Consider the following 21,976-nt stretch of genomic DNA (forward strand, 5'->3'; position numbering starts at 1 on the left):
TGGACACTATGCTGACAGACACAGCAAACCTTCTTGCCACAGCTCGCATTGATGTGTCACTTGGGTGGGTTGTAGACTCCGTCTAATGCTACCACTAGAGTGAGAGCACCACCAGCATTCAAAAGTGACCAAAACATCAGACAGGAAGCATAAGAACTGAGAAGTGGTCTGTGGTCATCACCTGCATAACTACACCTTTATTGGGGGTACCTTGCTGATTGCCTATAATTTCCACCTGTTGTCTGTTCCATTTGCACAACAGTATGTGAAATTGATTGTCAATCAGTGTTGCTTCCTGAGTGGGCAGTGTAATTTCACAGAAGTGTGATTGACTTGGAGTTACATTGTGTTGTTTAAGTGTTCCTTTTTTTTTTTTTTTTTTTTTTGAACAATGTATTAGGAGAATCTCTGGATTGTTTAGGCAAAGTGGGAAGATTTAACATACCTTGCATAGAGAAGTGGAGTAATTTCCCATAGTAACCAATAAGATTGAAGTTTTTCATTTTAGAGGCCATTTTAATAATGATAAACAAGATTGCTATGTGCAACTGTTCCTCTGCACAAGGTTTAATAAAATCCCCTCTATATCTTTTAGTTACCTTATTTTTTCAATGCTAGACTATATAAGCATACATTAAATTGTATGATAGGAAAAGTGAAGAATAAGCTTGAGACTTTTTACGCCAACCTTGGTTGAATTCTACACTTGAAAGAAATAAAAAGACATGCAAGGACTGTTTATAGGGTTTCATCTGTGTACTATGTAGGTAGGAGAATAAACCTATATGTAAAAGGTAATATTGTTGCTTTATTTAGTGTATGATATAAGGCATTTTGTTTCCTCTTCATACGATGAGACAAACAGCCTTTTCATTAGGAAGGATTCATAGATAGTAGTATAGGCTGGTATTATAAATAAATAATATGGACTAGTAGAATGCACTCGTAGGGTTGGGAGAATTGATGGACTAGGTAGAAAGGGTGGTGTGGTTAATATGTTGGCATAGTCTGTAAAAAAAAAAAGACTATAGAAGTTAATAAAAATATCCCCCCCAAAATTAAGAAAATACTTAAAAAACACAATGTAACTCCAAGTCAATCACACTTCTGTGAAATCACACTGTCAGCTCCTCTGGCTGCTCCTGCTCCTCCTCTCCTGTTAGATGACTAGAAAAACTGCCCATCACACGAAACCTAAACTGTGCCCCTCCCCCTCCTCCTCCTCCTCCAGTTCAGCCCCCACAGGGCTCATGTGGCCGTGAGATGTAGACACCACATCTCCAGTGCCCTGACCAGCCATTGTTTCCAACATGTGTTGTAGTAGATGAAGCAGTGGAATAACGTTGTTCATCCCGTAATCCTGGCGACTGACTAATTATGTGGCTTCCTCAAAGGGCCTGAGCAAATGGCAGGTGTCAAGTATGAGCTGCCACTGGTTGACATTGAAGTTACACTGGGGAGTACCCCTATCTGCTTGGTTCATCAAGAAATCGGTGATGGCTTTTCTCTGTTTGTATAGTGGGTCCAACATATGGAGGGTAGAATTTCAATGTGTGGAAATGTCGCAAATCAGGCTATGTTAGGGGATGCAGTTCTGCCGCTGCCGCTCAAGGAGGGTGAGCTTTGCGGTGTATGAGTGGCTGAAGTGCAAGCAAAGTTTCCTTCGCATTGTTAGGATGTCTTGCAGATGGGGGAAACACTTCAGGAACTGCTTGACAACCAGATTAAATACATGTGCCTTACAGGGCGCATGTCTCAGACTTCCATGTTGCAGCACAGACAAGATGTTCTTCCCGTTGTCGTTCACCATGGTTCTCATTTCCAGTTTTTGTGGAGTAAGCCATGATTCGATTTCTAGATGAATGACTTTTAGCAGTTGCTCCCCTGTGTGACTCCATTCGCCAAGTCAAAAATGTGAAGAACAGCGTGACAATGCCGTGACCTGCACACATGGTATGCTGGAGGGGCACTGAGACCTGTCCGTGCAGTGGAGGCTGAGCTGAGGACATGGTGCAGAATGAGGAAGCGGAATCGCACACTGTCACAGGACCAATGGCCTGAAAGCGTGGAGGCGGATGCGGCTGACCTGTCCAAGTTACTGTTGTGGCTGTGCAGGAACCATATTTACCCAGTGAGCCGTAAAGGACATGTATTGTCCCTGACCATAGTTACAGCTCCACACATACAGCTGCACTTTGGTACATGCCGACAGGCTCAAGGACTGGTACTGCCTTCTTCCCAAAGAAATGACGGCTTGGGACTCTCCTCTTCGGCACAGCACAAGCCATCAGTTCTCTGAAAGGTGCAGAATCCAACACTTGAAAGGGAGGGACTGCAGCACTAGCAAATTGGACAGGAGCACATTCAGCTTCTGCGCCGTTGGATGAGTGGGCGCATACTGTTCTCTCTTGGACATGGCTTCACCGATGGATTGCTGGTGGAATGACTGACTCAAAATAGGAGGAGCAGGAGCATCTGGAGCAACAGAAGATGGGTATGACACACAGCTCCCTTCAGCTGAGGTGTTGGAGCCTTGGCTGTCTGAAACAGGGAACTGCATGCCACTGGGTGATGCTGCAGGCTGGACAACCACATTGGAGCCACGGTTCTCCCAGGCTGCTTTATGGTGACTCTGCATATGTTGATGCAGAGCCTTGGTGCCAACATTGGGACCCTGGTATTGCTTCACCTTCTGCGGACACATCTTGCATTTGGCCATGCTAACCTCCACTGGATGCTTGATGAAAAACTGCCACACTGTCGAGTAGCTGATTTTCCCACCAACAGTCTGCACTAATTGACTGCTACCGTCGCAGGCTCCAGGAACCCTTGTTTCACTACCTCCCGGGAAGGTAGGCTGCCGCAAAGCAGGTGGTCTACCCCGAGTTTTTGGCTCTGTACTTTCTACTTCTGCCACCATGCTGACAGCCAAGCATGCTACCACCTTGCTGGCTCAACTGCTGCAACTTTCAAACCTATTTTCCTGATGATGATAAAGCCCCTTCTGCCCCAAGTGCGATCGGCTGCATCATCATCATCATCATCGAGTTGAGTCTGCATGTCACTGATGCCCTCCTCAGGTTCCTCAACAGTGTCTGCTTCAGGAGCCTGAATTCTCGCAACACCACCTCCTCCGCCACTCTCCTCATCACTACTTGCCCGCCTAGCATAGGAAGCGGCGGATGTCTCCTTCACTTCTTGGCTTGGCAGTAGCTGCTGACTATCCTCTATTAGATCGTCCTCACTAAATAGTGGAGCTGAACCCACAGCATAAGACACTTCTGTGGGGAAGGGAAAAGCATAGGACAGAGGCAATGGGAGGGCTCGCGGGCCATGCAAACTGAGGGCATGAGGGATTTATTCTGACTGCCATTTTTGGAGTCGGAAAGGAATTTTTACCTCTAGTATGAGGGTTTTTTGCCTTCTTCTGGATCAACTCAACTCAATAGTGACTTATTAGTGTTATAGGTTGAACTTGATGGACTCTGATCTTTTTTCAGCCTTATGAACTATGTTACTATGTTACTATGAGGGTTGTGTCTGAGGAACCCACCGACTGTTGACTGGGGGTATCAGATGTCACTTGTGATGAAGTGGTTGACCGTGTTTACATGTCGCTGCGACTCCTGCTGCCACTCGCCCCTAATCTGCTGCGACCTCTTGCTGATGAATTTAGGCCTTTGCCACTCCTCTGTGCACGTCCTGGCACTTCTCTGCCTGACACACATACTTACGGAGTACAATACGCTCCACTAAGCTGAAAAAAGTATTTGTGAACAACACCAGCCGATGAGTACTTTTGTCTTGCCTTTCACAGTATGTAGCCCCTCGAGACTTTAACAGGTACAAAATAGTACACCCTTAGATGTACGTATGTGGTATGCACTTATGTGGTAAGGACAATACGCTCCAGTACGCTTAAAAAAGTATTTGTGTACAACACCAGCCGGTGAGTACTTTTGCCTGGCCTTTTGCAGTATCTAGGCGCTTGAGACTTTAACAGGAATAAAATAATACACCTCTTAGATGAGGGGAGGACAATGTGCTATAGTACACTTAAAAAAAGTATTTGTGCACAACACCAGCAGGACACATGAGTGCTGCAGCATGCAGTCGCTGTGTACTAACCAAAAATTGCACTTTCTCTATCAATATATCAGTGCTTCTAGACAGGATTTATGCTTGAGCTGAATCGCTGCTGTTCTGTGCAATGCACTGCTCTCTGTCCCTCTCTGTAATAGAACTCTGTAGACAATGACTGGGAGGTGAGTCGCTGCATTAAGAATGCTTTTCTGTTTAACACACACTGCTCTCTGTCCCTCTGTCTGTGCAACAGAACACTGATGTGACTAGGAGTTGAATTACTGCTGGAAAAAAGCTTTTCTGTGCAACACGCAGCGTTGTCTGTCCCTATCTATATCTCTGCATGAAAGGCTGAAGTGACTGGCCGCAATATGGCTGCCAATTATATAGGCCTGTGACATCACAGGGGTGACTAGCTGCTGATAGGCTGCATGTGATTCAGGGTCATCCTGCCTACCATTGTTCTCAGGATTCCTTGCCCCATGTCCTCACATGTGGATCCACTATTTTAGATGCCTTGGAGCCTGGACCGCACTAAATAAAGTTTTATTAAGCGATTCAGCGCATTCGTTGCAAATGGAATTTTTCCTGAAATTCGTAATTAATTCGGATACTTCAGATTTAATTCGCTCATCCCTAATGCTATGGACTTGCCCACCTGTTCCACAGACCTGAATCCGATTTAACACACCTGGGACTGTGCAGAAGTTAGCGGATGCTTTAGTCCAGGTCTGCCACCTCATCAGGAGAATGCCCAGGCGTTGTAGGGAGATCATATGGGCACGTGGAGGCCACACACACTACTGAGACTCATTTTGACTTGTTTTAAGGACATTACATAAAGTTGGATCAGCCTATAGTGTGGTTTTCCACTTTGATTTTTGAGTGTGACTCCATATCCAGACCTCCATGGGTTGATAAATTTGATTCCCATTGATAATTTTTGTGTGATTTTGTTGTCAGACCATTTACCTATGGAAACATGATAGTATTTCATACAATTAGTTCATTTATTCAGAGCTATGTGTTATCTTAGTGTTCCCTTAATTTTTTGGAGCAGTGTATATATTCGGTACAATAACAAAATTGAAAATGGCTTTTCCTTTAAAACATGGAAAAATTATTTACCTCTTTCCTTCAAGGTCTACCTGAAGTTGTGCAGCATGTCCCCATTCAAATGCTCCTGTCCGTGTGTCCAGCCATCTCTTCAGCTCCATGATGCATCTGTCACTGACCTTCAGGACTATGATGTGGTTGAAAAACTCACAGGCTGAATATAGATGATGGATAAAGGAACCAATACTAAGGTCAATGAGGACATCTCCTTTAATATGACCTGTAGAAGAAATTCTGGAAATTAAAATATCTATGAGATTTTATAAATAAAGAAGAAAATAGCAAAATCCAAATATGTTTTTGCGTGTTAGATTTGGTGGTGATAATTGAATACTCTTTAGCATACATTAAAATGAGTAATATAGTAATAAATTACTTCTATTAAAAACATTTAATCCTTCCAGTACTTATCAGCTGCTGTATGCTCCACAGGAAGTTGAGTTGTTTTTTTCTGTCCGAACACAGTGCCCTCTGCTGACACCTCTGTCCATTTTTAGGAACTGCCCAGAGCAGGAGAGGTTTGCTATGGGGATTTGCTCCTACTCTGGACTGTTAATGGCATAGACAGAGGTGTCAGCAGTGAGCACTAGAGATTTTTGAAAAATTTGATTCGGCCAATTCGCCAAATTTTCCTAAAAAATTCTATTTGATCCCAATTTATTTGCGGCAAATCTTTATTAAAAACTGCTGTTTCTGGGCTACAGAGAGCCTCAATAGGGGGTAGAACACTTTGCCTTGCAGTAACACGCATAGGGAGTGTGCTGGGGTAGTGAAATAATACTGTTATTCAGTATGACTTGCAGATTACAAGCATCACTATTAGAATCAATGCCGCAGAGCGTCTGAATGTGATGTCACAATTTAAGAGATTAAAGAGATTTTTTTAGTGTCAAACAGAATAGTTTTATTGACAGGAATATAAAACTCACATACAGCTTGTCAAGCATCCCAAATCAGGGTGCAGCAAGTCAGAAGTCTAGTACATTATACAGGTACAGAAAACCATAAAACCAGGGTGGGGAACAAAAGGGGGGGATACAGAATGGCATGTAGTAAGGTAATAAATGGATGGGGGAAGATTACAGACAAACAATAAAAATCAGGGCATACAGTCAATGATGTAAGAAAAAAGAGACATCGGAGGTATAAGAAGAGTCGAGCCACGGCTGCCACACTCGATAGAACAAATCAAGGGTATCCTCCCTAACTGCTGACATTTTTTCAGAGAGCATGATGGTATTAATCCAGTTAACTACCATCGAAAAGGAAAGAAGAGGGGATCACCATCTGGAGGCAATATGAATTCTAGTTGCCAGCAATATAAATTGAGCTAATTTAAAGGGGGCATATCTTGGCATGGAAGCTCCAGAAAGAAGTTTGTTACAGAAGGAATAAATGTGAGGAATGAGGATATGGGAACATTTTTTTTATATTATAGAGCAGAAAGCCTGTCGGGTCCCGGAGCCTCACCCAATTTCACGGCAGAGATTACTGTCGCTACTTCTTCTGGAGACACTGGAGAGTTTAGGGAGTCACGTTGAGCAGAGGACAAAGAAGGCAGGGATACGGATGCCAGGAAAGAGGCCACCGCCTCAGGAGCTGGTTCACTGTAGAGGGAAGTATAGAAGGGGTGAAAAGAGTCATAAATATGAGAAGGATTAGAGGAAGTAACCCCAAGTTTTATCTGGATCCTGTGAACCTTGTTAATTCGCTATTTCTTCCTCAGCGTACCCACCAGAAGTTTATCAGGTTTATTCGCCCATCTATAATAAGTTGTTTGAGTCCAGCAGAGAGCCCTCTCCGTACGATCAGGCAGGTCTGCATGCATGTAACACTCACGCTTCAGAAGCCAGGAACCCCGGTTGACATGGATCCGCTCGACCTGTGTGGCAGATGACTCGGACCATACCAGGGAGCGGAGTCTAAGGTGCCGCTGGTTTGCACCAGAACCCGCCGCAAAGTGGGATGGATCAGCTGCGAGAGTCGGCAAGGAGCAAGGTCAGGCAATAACAGGAATGCGTTCTCTCAGGCTCAAGGCAACAAAGATCCGGCAGGGAAGTGAGAAGGATGGAGGAATTTATCAATGAGCCACAGGTGAATTACACTAATGAGCGCACTGGCCATTTAAATCTTAAAGCTCCGGCGCACGCACCCTAGGGAACAGGGACACGTGTGCCAGAGCAGAGAGGCAGAGGCAGGGCAGGAGAAGCACGAGGTGAGTGACAGACTGGGTCTCGCATGCGGGTGCATCCCGCAATGTGAGTCCTTGCCCAGCCGGCAGCAGCAGGTAACGGGACCATGCATTCACGGCCAGCATGTGTGGTTTTGTAGCAAGAATCTCTTTAACCTTGAAGGTGTCAGAAGAGCCGGAGACAGGTGTGGGGACAAGATTCTTCTGAGAAAACAGGTTTATGACAAGAGTCTTGAGGAGAGAGACATGGAAGGAATTGGGAATACGTAACGTAGCAGGTAGACAGAGTTTGTAGGAGACATTGTTGATTTTTTTGTAGAATAAGGAAGGGAACAAGGTAGCGAGGACTGAGCTTGTAACAGGGGATCTTGAAGCAGATGTACTTGGATGAAAGCCACACCATGTCACCAGGAGAGAAGGATGGAGGAGGTCTTCTACTTTTATCCGCTTGCGCCTTCATGTGTGAAGAAGCTTGGGATAGTGACTGTCGGGTCTGTTGCCAGATGGTAGAGAAATCACGGACCAGCTAATCAACAGCAGGCACACTGGAGGAAACTGGGAGAGGAAGAGGAGGATGGAGATGGAGTCCGTAGACAACAAAAAAGGGGGATGACCTCATGGACTCGGAATCCTTATGATTATATGAGAATTCAGCCCAGGGGAGAAGGTCGACCCAATTGTCTTGGCGAGTTGAAACAAAATGCCGAAGATAAGTCTGAAGGATTTGATTAACCCTCTCCACCTGACCGTTGGACTGAGGGTGGTAGGCTGAGAAAACTCCAGATTGATGTCCAGACAGTTAAAAAGTGCTCGCCAGAACTTAGAGACAAACTACACACCTTGATCCGAAACGATATGCTGAGAAAGAGAGTGTAAACGAAAGACATGCAACAAGAAGTACTTCGCCAGCTGCGGGGCAGAAGTAAGACCTGGTAGAGGAATGAAATGAGCCATCTTGGAAAAACGATCTAAAACGACCCAGATGACAGTGTTATTATGAGATGGTGGCAAATCGATGATGAAATCCATGGTTATATGGGACCAGGGGTTAGAGATGAGCAATCTTTTCAAAAATTTGATTTGGCCGATTCGCCGAATTTTTCGAAAAAGTTTGTTTCGATCCAAATTTTTTCGCGGTGAATCTATATTAAAAAAGGCTATTTCTAGCCTTTATACAGCCTCTATAGGGGTATAGAACACTTTGCTGTGTTCTAAAATGCATATGGAGTGTGCTGGGGTAGTGAAATAATACTGTTATTCAGAATAACTTGCAGATTACCAGCATCGCTTTTAGAATCACTGCTGCACAGCAGCACAATGACAGAGCCTGGTGGTGGCATCAGTGTCAGGAAACCATATTGTGACTGAATGACATAGCATGGAGGTGTTGGCAGCATCAGGAGAACATTTAGTGGCTGAATGGCACAGCGTGGAGGTGTTGACAGCATGAGGACACCATATAGTGGCTGAATGACACAGCTTGGATTAGGCTGAAGCATAAGGACACCATATAGTGGCTGAATGACACAGCGTGGAAGTGTTGGCAGCATGAGGAGACCATGTAGTGGATGAATGGCACAGCCCGGAGTTGCCAGCAGCATGAGTAGGCACTAGGCCTTCACAATCTCTAAGATTAAAAGATGAATTAAGAAATTTAAACCAAAGATTTTGGATAGCGGGTGCTACTTATGAGAAAATTTAAAATTCCCAGACCCAGGCCAACAGCGGCATCAGTAAACCATATATTGCCTGAATGACACAGCCTGGAGTTGGCTGATGCATGAGTACACAGCAGGGCTTCCCAGTTCCCCCCAAAAAACAACACAAATTTAGAAATCTTTTTAAAAGATTTTGGATAGCGGGTGCTACCTATGAGAAAATTTGAAATTCCCAGACCCAGGCCCCACAGCGGCATCAGTAACCCATATATTGCCTGAATGACACAGCCAGGAGTTGGCTGATGCACGAGTACACAGCAGGGCTTCACAATCCCCCCCAAAAAACAACACAATTTTAGAAAGTTTTGAAAAAGATTTTGGATAGCGTGTGCTACCTATGAGAAAATTTTTAATTACCAGACCCAGCAGCGCCATCATTTTTTGATTTGAAATTTAAAACAAACTTTCAGTGTCCCGGACCCCAGCGTGTGGGTACAAAGGACCAAATCCAACAAGCCCCCACAGGGCTCATGTGGCCGTGAGATTTAGGCGCCCTGACCAGCCATTGTTTCCAAGACTTTTCACCAAGGCAAACCATGTGAAGAACAACATGACACCGCCATGCCCTGCACACATGGTATGCTGAAGGACTACTGAGACTTGTCCGGGCAGTGGAAGCTTATGACACAGTGGAGGATGTGGAGGCGGAGTAGCACACTGTCACAGGACCAACGGGCTGACAGAGTGTAACAGGAAGCAGCATTGAGTACACACCAGGGCTTCAGAATCCCAAAGAAAAAACAACCGTTTTTTAAAAAAAATTTAAGAATATTTAGGACAGCCGGTGCTACCTATATATTGCCTGAATGACACAGCCTGGAGTTGGCTGATGCATGAGTACACACCAGGGCTTCACAATCCCCCCCAAAAAAACACAACAATTGTAGAAATTTATGAAGAAGACTTTTGGATAGCGGGTGCTACCTATGAGAAAATTTTAAATTTGCAGACCCAGGCCCAGCAGCACCATCAGTAAACCATATATTGCCTGAATGACACAGGCTGGAGTTGGCTGATGCATGAGTACGCACCAAAGCTGCACAATCCCTAATAAAAAAAAAGACAAACATTTTTGACGAAAAATGTTAAACAAAATTTAGGACAGCGCATGCTCTCTATATATCACCAGAATGACGCAGCCTGGAGTTGGCTGCAGCATGAGGAGACCATTGAAATGTCAGATTTTTTTTTATTTGAAATTTAAATCAAAATTTGTGTCCCGGACCCCGCCGTGTGGGTACAAAGGACCTAATCTAACAAGCACCCACAGGGCTCATGTGGCCGTAAGATGTAGGCGCAACGTCTCCATAGCCCTGACTGGCCATTTTTTGTTTTTGTACCTTTGCTTTAGAACAAGCACATATTCAAGAGTCCAGAAAACTCTATAATGCAGGACGGTGGACCACCAAAAGACATTCTTCTATAAAAAAAAAATTTATGAAATAAAGAAGCAGAGATCATCCCTCTCCGTATTTATTTTGAAAATTTTACTTAACCCCTTAAGGACCAAGGACTTACCGGTACGTCCTTGGTCCTGCTCTTCTGATATAACGCGGGGTTACACAGTAACCCCGCGTCATATCATGGCGGGCCCGGCGTCATAGTGAAGCCGGGACCCGCCTCTAATAGCGCGCAGTGCCGATCGCGGCGCCGCGCGCTATTAACCCTTTAGCCGCGCGCTCAAAGCTGAGCCGCGCGGCTAAAAGTGAAAGTGAAAGTTCCCGGCTAGCTCAGTCGGGCTGTTCGGGATAGCCGCGGCTAATCGCGGCATCCCGAACAGCTGACAGGACAGCGGGAGGGCCCCTTCCTGCCTCCTCGCTGTCCGATCGCCGAATGACTGCTCAGTGCCTGAGATCCAGGCATGAGCAGTCATCCGGCAGAATCGTTGATCACTGGTTTCTTATGAGAAACCAGTGATCAACATAGAAGATCAGTGTGTGCAGTGTTATAGGTCCCTATGGGACCTATAACATTGCAAAAAAAAAGTGAAAAAAAAAGTGAATAAAGATCATTTAACTCCTCCCCTATTAAAAGTTTGAATCACGCCCCTTTTCCAATAAAAAAAAACACAGTGTAAATAAAAATAAAAACAAACATATGTGGTATCACCGCATGCAGAAATGTCCGAATTATAAAAATATATCATTAATTAAACCGCTCGGTCAATGGCGTGCGCGCAAAAAAATTCCAAAGTCCAAAATAGTGCATTTTTGGTCACTTTTTATATCATTTAAAAATGAATAAAAAGTGATCAATAAGTCCTATCAATGCAAAAATGGTACCATTAAAAACTTCAGATCACAGCGCAAAAAATGAGCCCTCATACCGCCCCATACACGGAAAAATAAAAAAGTTATAGGGGTCAGAAGATGACAATTTTAAACGTATTAATTTTCCTGCATGTAGTTATGATTTTTTCCAGAAGTCCGACAAAACCAAACCTATATAAGTAGGGTATCATTTTAATCGTATGGACCTACAGAATACATATCAGGTGTCATTTTTACCGAAAAATGTACTACGTAGAAACGGAAGCCCCCAAAAGTTACAAAACAGCGTTTTTTTTTTCAATTTTGTCGCACAATGATTTTTTTTCCCGCTTCACCATAGATTTTTGGGCAAAATGACTGACATCATTACAAAGTAGAATTGGTGGCGCAAAAAATAAGCCATCATATGGATTTTTAGGTGTAAATTTGAAAGAGTTATGATTTTTTAAAGGCAAGGAGCAAAAAACGAAAATGCAAAAACGGAAAAACCTCCGGTCCTTAAGGGGTTAAAAAATCACACGCAACAAGCGTTCAATGGTGTAATGGTTATTATTCTGGAAAATTCAAGTTTATTACTGTGATAATTATCAGAAAATTTGAAAAAAACACTACCCAAGAGTGTTTAATAACCCCATACATTGCACCATGAATGTTGAAATTTAACCCCTTAAGGACCCAGCCATTTTACACCTTAGGACCCGGCCATTTTTTGAACATCTGACCACTGTCACTTTAAACATTAATAACTCTGGGATGCTTTTACTTATCAATCTGATTCCGAGATTGTTTTTTCGTGACATATTCTACTTTAACATAGTGGTAAAATTTTGTGGTAACTTTTGTGGCATCCTTTCTTGGTGAAAAATCCCAAAATTTGATGAAAAATTTGAAAATTTAGCATTTTTCTAACTTTGAAGCTCTCTGCTTGTAAGGAAAATGGATATTCCAAATATTTATTTTATTTTATTCACATATAAAATATGTCTACTTTATGTTTGCATCATAAAATTGACATGTTTTTACTTTTGGAAGACACCAGAGGGCTTCAAAGGTCAGCAGCAATTTTCCAATTTTTCACAAAATTTTCAAACTCACTATTTTTCAGGGACCAGTTCAGGTTTGAAGTGGATTTGAAGGGTCTTCATATTAGAAATACCCCACAAATGACCCCATTATAAAAACCGCACCCCCCCCCAAAGTATTCAAAATGACATTCAGTCAGCGTTTTAACCCTTTAGGTGTTTCACAGGAATAGCAGCAAAGTGAAGGAGAAAATTCACAATCTTCATTTTTTACACTTGCATTTTCTTGTAGACCCAATTTTTGAATTTTTACAAGGGGTAAAAGGAGAAAATTTATACTTGTATTTGTAGCCCAATTTCTCTCGAGTAAGCACATACCTCATATGTCTATGTGAAGTGTTCGGCGGGTGCAGTAGAGGGCTCAGAAGCGAAGGAGCGAAAAGGGGATTTTGGAGAGTACGTTTTTCAGAAATGGTTTTTGGGGGGCATGTTGCATTTAGGAAGCCCCTATGGTGCCAGAACAGCAAAAAAAAAAAACACATGCCATACCATTTTGGAAACTAGACCCCATGAGGAACGTAACAAGGAATTAAGTGAGCCTTAATACCCCACAGGTGTTTCACGACTTTTGCATATGTAAAAAAAAAAAAAAAAATTTTCACTAAAATGTGTGTTTCCCCCCAAATTTCACATTTTTGCAAGGGTTAATAGCAGAAAATACCCCACAAAATTTGTAACCCCATCTCTTCTGAGTATGGAGGTACCCCATAAGTTGGCATGAAGTGCATTACGGGCGAACTACAATGCTAAGAAGAGAAGGAGTCATATTTGGCTTTTTGAGAGCAAATTTTGCTCGGGGGCATGTCGCATTTAGGAAGCCCCTATGGTGCCAGGACAGCAAAATAACACCCACATGGCATACCATTTTGGAAACTAGACCCCTTGAGGAACGTAACAAGGGGTACAGTAAGCATTTACCCCCCACTGGTGTCTGTCAGATCTTTGGAACAGTGGGCTGTACAAAATATTTTATTTGCACAGCCCATTGTTCCAAAGATCCGTCAGACACCTGTTGGGTGTAAATTCTCACTGCACCCCTCATTACATTCCGTGAGGGGTGTAGTTTCCGAAATGGGGTCACATGTGTTTTTTTTTTTCTTTTTTGCGTTTGTCAAAACCGCTGTAACAATCAGCCACCCCTGTGCAAATCACCTCAAATGTACATGGCGCACTCTCCATTCTGGGCCTTCTTGTGCGCCCCCAGAACACTTTACGCCCACATATGGGGTATCTCCGTAGTCAGGAGAAATTGCATTACAAATTTTGGGGGGCTTTTTTCCCCTTTACCTCTTGTCAAAATGAAAAGTATGGGGCAACACCAGCATGTTAGTGTAAAAATTTTTTTTTTTTACACCAACATGCTGGTGTAGACCCCAACTTCACCTTTTCATAAGGGGTGAAAGGAGAAAAAGCCCCCCAAAATTTGTTAGGCAATTTCTGCCGAGTACGGAGATACCCCATATGTGACCCTAAACTGTTGCCTTGAAATACGACAGGGCTCCAAAGTGAGAGCGCCATGCGCATTCGAGGCCTGAATTAGGGATTTGCATAGGGGTGGACATAGGGGTATTCTACGCCAGCGATTCCCAAACAGGGTGCCTCCAGCTGTTGCAAAATTCCCAGCATGCCTGGACAGTAAACGGCTGTCCGGCAATACTGGGAGTTGTTGTTTTGCAACAGCTGGAGGCTCCATTTTGGAAACAGTGGCGTACCAGACATTTTCATTTTTATTGGGGAGGGGAGGGGGGCTGTGTAGGGGTATGTGTTTATGTAGTGTTTTTTACTTTTTATTTTATTTTGTGTTAGCGTAGTGTAGTGTTTTTAGGGTACAGTCACACGGGCGGGGGATTACAGCGAGTTTCCCGCTACGAGTTTGAGCTGCCGCGCAAAATTTGCTGCATCGCAAACTTGCAGCCTGATACTCACTGTAAGCCCCCTGCCCATGTGAATGTATCCTGTACATTCACAGGGGGGGGACCTCCAGCTGGTGCAAAACTACAACTCCCAGCATGCACAGTCTATCAGTGCATGCTGGTAGTTATAGTTTTGCAACAGCTGGAGGCACACTGGTTTGGGAACACTGATTTAGGAAACAGACAATGTTTCCCAACCAGTGTGCCTCCAGTTGTTGCAAAACCACAACTCCCAGCATGCCCAGGCAGCCGAAGGGCATATTGGGAGTAGTGGTTACGTAAGAGCTGGAGGAGAACAGTTTGGGGACCACTGTGTAGTGGTGTCCAAGCTGCAGCCCTCCAGATGTTGCAAAACTACAACTCCCAGTATGCCAAAACTGTCCAGGCATGCTGGGAGTTGTAGTTCTGCAACATCTGAAAGGCCAGATGTTACAGAACTACAACTCCCAGCATGCCTGGACAGTAAGGGCATGCTGAGGATGTGTAGTTTTGCAACATCTGGAAGGGCACAGTGGTCTCCAAACTGTGGACCTCCAGATGTTGCAAAACTGCAACTCCCAGCATGCCCAGACGCCAAGGGCTGTCTGGGCATGCTGGGAGTTGTAGTTTACAGGGTCCCATTACACCAATGCATGTCGCTTTACGGCGACGTGCATTGCTGTAAAGGGCCCAACCGCGGCTGAAGATCCACTCACCTGTCGCCGCCGCCGCCGTCTTCATCGCCGGGATCTGGGTCTTCAGGGACGAGGTAAGTACCGGGGCTTTCCCCAGCACTCCCCCGTCCCCTGCCGCGTCCTCAGGTCTTCCTCCCGTCCTCTCCGGACTTCAAGGGGCCGGGCAGGACGGGAGGAAGTAACCGCCCCCCTCCTGCGATTGGTCGGTTAACTAACCGACAGATCGCAGGGTATAGGAGGAGGTGGCAGGTTTGCCACCTCGCTCCTATACGTTAGCATGGTCCTGGCTGTCTGTGACAGCCGGGATCATGCGAAATTACCGGGTGGTCGGGTCCCAGAGACCCGATCAGCCCGGTATCGCCGCAGATCGCAAGGGCGATTTCCCTTGCGATTTGCGGCGATCGCCGACATGGGGGGCCTACATGGCCCCCTCGGCGTTTGCCCTGGATGCCTGCTGAAGCATTTCAGCAGGCATCCGCTTCCGATCTCTGCCCGGGGCGCGGCAGAGACCGGAGAAACACCAGGACATACTAGTACGTCCTGGGTCCTTAAAGCCCAGGGTGCCAGGACGTTCTAGTACGTCCTGGGTCCTTAAGGGGTTAAATTAAGCATGTATGTATGTATTTATTTCAAAAATACTAAAATTAAAGGCCCAAGCCCAGAAGCATCATGAAGTTAAGTAGTTCCTGAAAGACACAGGAGCAGTCAGGCGTAGGCATCAGCAGTACCCAAGAGGCTTCAATAACCCCTCACATTGCACAATCGCGAGATCGAGCAATAACAGGTGTGTTATGCCCTCAGATGTCCGGGGCTGCACGCGCAAAACACTAAACGGACTAGCGGGTAACCCGCAGAACCCCGTTCGCGATAGGGATCAGGGATTGCAATTATTTGCCAGGAAAGAAGAATCACAACTAAGTGCGGGTCATAAGCTCGGGTTCATTAAGTCCTTGCCCTTTGTACACACTGCATGTCTCTACTACCGATTGGATGGTTTAGTGAGGTCCTCGGGGGGGATAGGAGAAGGCCCTGGCAGAGCGCCGAGAATTTAAAGATCATTCTTGAAATTTGCATTAAGCGTGTATTAGCTACTGCTAAACTTCCAAAAAATAAAGGCCCAAGGCCAGAAGCGTCAGTGAGGCAAGTAGTTCCTGAAAGACACAGGATGAATCAGGAGCAGGCATTCGCAGTACCCAAGAGGGTTTCATAACCCCTTACATTTAAAGATCAATGTTGACATTTGCATTAAGCATGTATTTAGCTACTGCTAAACATCCAAAAATTGAAGGCCCAAGGCCTGAGGCAAGGGAGGCAAGTAGTTCCTGAAAGACACAGGATGAGTCAGAAGCAGTACCCAAGAGGGTTTCATAACCCCTTACATTTAACCCCTTAAGGACTGAGCCCTTTTTCACCTTAAGGACTCAGCCATTTTTTGCAATTCTGACCACTGTCACTTTAAACATTAATAACTCTGGAATGCTTTTAGTTATCATTCTGATTCCGAGATTGTTTTTTCGTGACATATCCTACTTTAACATAGTGGTAAAATTTTGTGGTAACTTGCATCCTTTCTTGGTGAAAAATCCCAAAATTTGATGAAAAATTTGACAATTTAGCATTTTTCTAACTTTGAAGCTCTGTGCTTGTAAGGAAAATGGATATTCAAAATAATTTTTTTTAAATTCACATATGCAATATGTCTACTTTATGTTTGCATCATAAAATTGACGTGTTTTTACTTTTGGAAGACTCCAGAGGGCTTAAAAGTTCAGCTGCAATTTTCAAATTTTTCACAAAATTTAGAAACTCGCTTTTTTTCAGGGACCAGTTCAGGTTTGAAGTGGATTTGAAGGGTCTTCATATTAGAAATACCCCATAAAAGACCCCATTATAAAAACTGCACCCCCCAAAGTATTCAAAATGACATTCAGTCAGCGTTTTAACCCTTTAGGTGTTTCACAGGAATAGCAGCAAAGTGAAGGAAAAAATTCACAATCTTCATTTTTTACACTCGCATGTTTTTGTAGACCCAATTTTTGAATTTTTGCAAGGGGTAAAAAGGAGAAAATTTTTACTTGTATTTGAAACCCAATTTTTCTCGAGTAAGCACATACCTCATATGTCTATGTTAATTGTTCGGCGAGCGCAGTAGAGGGCTCAGAAGGGAAGGAGCGACAAATGGTTTTTGGGGGGGCATGTCACATTTTGGAAGCCCCTATGGTGCCAGAACAGCAAAAAACCCCACATGGCATACCATTTTGGAAACTAGACCCCTCGGGGAACATAACAAGGGGTAAAGTAAACCTTAATACCCTACAGGTGATTCACGACTTTTGCATATGTAAAAAAAAAAAAAAATTCCCTAAAATGCTTGGTTTCCCAAAAGTTTTACATTTTTAAAAAGGGTAATAGCAGAAAATACCCCCCAAAATTAGAAGCCCAATTTCTCCCGATTCAGAAAACACCCCATATGGGGGTGAAAAGTGCTCTGCTGGCGCACTACAGGTCTCAGAAGAGAAGGAGTCACATTTGGCTTTTTTGAAGGAAATTTTGCTCTGGGGGCATGCCACATTTAGGAAGCCCCTATGGTGCCAGGACAGCAAAAAAAAACACATGGCATACCGCTTTGGAAACTAGACCCCTTGGGGAATGGAACAAGGGGTAAAGTGAACCTTAATACCCCACAGGGGTTTCACAACTTTTGCATATGTAAAAAAAAAAAAAAAATACCTAAAATGCTTGGTTTCCCAAAAAATTTACATTTTTACAAAGGGTTAAAGCAGAAAATACCCCCCAAAATTTGAAGCCCAATTTCTCCCGATTCAGAAAACGTCCCATATGGGGGTGAAAAGTGCTCTGCTGGCGCACTACAGGTCTCAGAAGAGAAGGAGTCACATTTGGCTTTTTGAAAGCAAGTTTTGCTCTGGGGGCATGCCACATTTAGGAAGCCCCTATGGTGCCAGAACAGCAAAAAAAAAAAACACATGGCATACCATTTTGGAAACTAGACCCCTCGGGGAACGTAACAAGGGGTTAAGTGAACCACAGGTGTTTCACGACTTTTGCATATGTAAAAAAAAAATATTTTTTTTTACCTAAAATGCCTCTTTTCCCAAAAATTTTACATTTTTAAAAAGGGTAAAAGCTGAAAATACCCCCCCAAAATTTGTAACACAATTTCTCCCGAGTACGGCGATACCCCATATGTGGCCCTAAACTGTTGCCTTGAAATAGGACAGGGCTCCAAAGTGAGAGCACCATAGGGGTGGACATAGGGGTATTCTACGCCAGTGATTCCCAAACAGGGTGCCTCCAGCTGTTGTAAAACTCCCAGCATGCCTAGAAAGTCAGTGGCTATCTGGCAATACTGGGAGTAGTTGTTTTGCAACAGCTGGAGGCTCCGTTTTGGAAACAGTGGCGTACCAGACATTTTTCATTTTTATTGGGGAGGGGGGCTGTGTAGGGGTATGTGTATATGTAGTGTTTTTTACTTTTTATTTTATTGTGTGTTAGTGTAGTGTAGTGTTTTTAGGGTACAGTCACACGGGCGGGGGTTCACAGTAGTTTCACGCTGGCAGTTTGAGCTGCGGCAGAAAATTTGCCGCAGCTCAAACTCTCAGCCGGATACTTACTGTAAGCCCCCTGCCCATGTGAGTGTACCCTGTACGTTCACATTGGGGGGGGGGGACATCCAGCTGTTGCAAAACTACAACTCCCAGCATGTACGGTCTATCAGTGCATGCTGGGAGTTGTAGTTTTGCAACCGCTGGAGGCTCCGTTTTGGAAAAAGTGGCGTACCAGACGTTTTTCATTTTTATTGGGGAAGGGAGGGGGGTTGTATAGGGGTATGTGTATACGTAGTGTTTTTTACTTTTCATTGTGTGTTAGTGTAGTGTTTTTAGGGTACAGTCGCACGGGCGGGGGGTTCACAGTAGTTTCTCGCTGGCAGTTTGAGCTGCGGCAGAAAATTTGCCGCAGCTCAAACTTGCAGCCGGATACTTACTGTAATCCTCCGCCCATGTGAGTGTACCCTGTAATTCACATTGGGAGGGGGGTAGAAGCATCCAGCTGTTGCAAAACTACAACTCCCAGCATGTACGGTCTATCAGTGCATGCTGGGAGTTGTAGTTTTGCAACAGCTGGAGGCACACTGGTTGTGAAACACCGAGTTTGGTAACAAACTCAGTGTTTTGCAACCAGTGTGCCTTCAGCTGTTGTAAAAGCTACAACCCCCAGCATGTATGGACAGCGGAAGGGCATGCTGGGTCTTGTAGTTATGCAACAGCTGGAGGCATACTACTTTGGCCGGGGATGCTGGAGACTGTAGTTATGCAACAGCTGGAGACACACTGGTTTGCTACATAACTCAGTGTGCCTTCAGCTGTTGCAAAACTACAACTCCCAGCAGTCACCAACAGCCAACGGGCATGCTGGGAGTTGTAGTTATGCAACCAGCAGATGCACTACTACAACTCCCAGCATGCACTTTAGCTGTTTGTGCAAGCTGGGAGATGTAGTTACACAACAGCTGAAGGTACACTTTTCCATAGAAAAAATGTGCCTCCAGCTGTTGCAAAACTACAAGTCCCAGCATGCCCATAAGGGCATGCTGGGAGTTGTGGTGGTCTGCCTCCTGCTGTTGCATAACTACAGCTCCCACCATGCCCTTTTTGCATGCTGGGAGCTGTTGCTAAGCAACAGCAGGAGGCTGTCACTCACCTCCAACGATCCTCGCCGCACAGGTCAGTCCCTCGTCGTCGCCGCCGCGGCCGCCGCTCCTGGGACCCCGATCCCAACATTGACGCCGGGGATCGGGGTCCCCAGCACCTGGGGTGCACGTCCCGCACCCGCTCACGTCCTCCGGAAGAGGGGCGGAGCGAGTTGCGGGAGTGACACCAGCAGCAGGCGCCCTGATTGGTCGGCCGGTAATCCGGCCGACGAATCAGGGCGATCGTGAGGTTGCACCAGTGCCACCTCACCCCTGCAGGCTCTGGCTGTTCGGGGCCGTCGGAGACGGCCCCGAACAGCCTGTAATTCCGGGTCACCGGGTCACTGGAGACCCGATTGACCCGGAATCTGCCGCAGATCGCTGGACTGAATTGTCCAGCGATCTGCGGCCATCGCCGACATGGGGGGGCATAATGACCCCCCTGGGCGATATGCCCCGATGCCTGCTGAATGATTTCAGCAGGCATCGGGCACCGGCTCCCCTCTAGCTAGCGGCGGGGGGCCGGGATTTGACAGGACGTACTCAAACGTCCTGAGTCCTTAAGGACTCGGAAAAGGGGCCGTTTGAGTACGTCCTGCGTCCTTAAGGGGTTAAAGATCATTGTTGACATTTGCATTAAGCATATATTTAGCTACTGCGAAACATCCAAAAATTAAAGGCCCAAGGCCAGAAGCATCAGAGAGGCTAGTAGTCCCTGAAAGACACAGGATTAGCCAGGAGCAGACAATCACAGTACCAAAGAGGGTTTCATAACCCTAATTGATAACCCAAGAGGGTTTCATAACCAACCATAATTGGGAAATGTTGGTGTAGCAGCATTTTCAATCTACTCTGAGGCATCTGGCATTGGTGGCTGGAAATTCTGGCTGATCCATCCCTGATTAATCTAGACAATCATCAGTCTCTCCACATTTTTAGTGGACAGACGAGTTCGCCTTGGGGTGACTATGGCCCCGCCCGCAGTAAACACCCGCTCTGATGGTACACTACTGGCCGGGCAGGACAGCTTTTCTAGGGCAAACTCTGCTAATTGTGGCCATAAATCAAGTTTGGCTGCCCAGAAGTCCAGCGGATCTTCAATGGTTGTTGGCCTCGCCATGTCAAGGTATGCCACCACCTGCTGGTTCAGGTCCTGCTCCATGTCTACCTGCTGATGAGTTGCTTCACTATGGTGAAGAAAGCTACTCATCAGCGACTGTAGACTCAGGCTGCTGCTGATTGAGCTGGTACTGCTCCTGACACCCCTCCCCTCCCCAGCAGCCATGGCAGTGGATTGTGAGCGCAGAGGGCCCCCCGAGTCAGACCTGAGAGTGGATGGACCATGTGGCCGATAGGCATCAGCCAACTGACTACGTAGAATCTCTCTGTAGTAGGTCAGTTTGTCCTCCCTCTCAGTGGGTGTAAAAAAGGCCCCCATTTTGGGACGGTAGCGAGGGTCTAATAAGGTGGAGATCCAGAAGTCATCCCGCTGACAAATTTTTACAATTAGGGGGTCGCTATGCAAGCAACTGAGCATGCATCTTGCCATTTGCGCCAGTGACTCGGAGGGACTACCTGCCTCCATCTCCACTGCATACTGCCACGGTGTGTCTGGGTCTTCTGTCTCGCCTTCCTCATAACCCTCCAGCTCCTCTTGTGGCTCCTGCTCCTCCTCTCCTGTCCGATGACTAGAAACACCGGCAATCTCATCCAACCTAAACTATGCTCTGCTCTGCCCCTCATAATCCTCCTCCTCCAGTTCAGCCTCCACAGCCATGCCATGGTTTCAATCATTTGTTGTAGGAAACGTAGGAGTGGAATTACGTCGTTCATGGCGTAATCCAGGTGACTTACAAATAATGTGGCTTCCTCAAAGGGCCTCAGCAAATGGCAGGTGTCACGTATGAGCTGCCACTGGTTCACATTGAAGTTGCATAGGGGAGTACTCCTATCTGCTTGGATCATCAAGAAATCGGTGATGGCTTTTCTGTGTTCGCATAGTCTGTCCAACATATGGAGGGTGGAATTCCAACGTGTGCAATGTCACAAATAAGACGATGTTGTGGGATACCGTTCTGACGCTGCAGCTCAAGGAAGGTGTGCTTGGTGGTGTACGAGTGGCTGAAGTGCATGCACAGTTTCCTTGCCATTTTCAGGATGTTTTGCAAATGGGGTGAAGACTTGAGGAAGTGCTTGACAACCAGATTCAACACGTGTGCCC

The 21,976-nt window shown here is 45.4% G+C and overlaps 1 protein-coding gene across 1 annotated transcript in view; it reads right to left on the reverse strand.

Moving 5' to 3' along the window:
- The window catches only part of LOC130293598 (nicotinamide N-methyltransferase-like), a 41,002-nt gene that overhangs the window by 2,859 nt on the left and 16,167 nt on the right, over window positions 1–21,976 (reverse strand). Inside the window, exon 2 of the mRNA XM_056542465.1 lies at window positions 5,212–5,419. Coding sequence (XP_056398440.1) covers window positions 5,212–5,419 — 208 coding nt within the window. The remainder of the gene's footprint in view (window positions 1–5,211; window positions 5,420–21,976) is intronic.

The sequence above is a fragment of the Hyla sarda genome, chromosome 10 (genome assembly GCF_029499605.1).
Source record: "Hyla sarda isolate aHylSar1 chromosome 10, aHylSar1.hap1, whole genome shotgun sequence".
NCBI classification, from domain to species: domain Eukaryota; kingdom Metazoa; phylum Chordata; class Amphibia; order Anura; family Hylidae; genus Hyla; species Hyla sarda.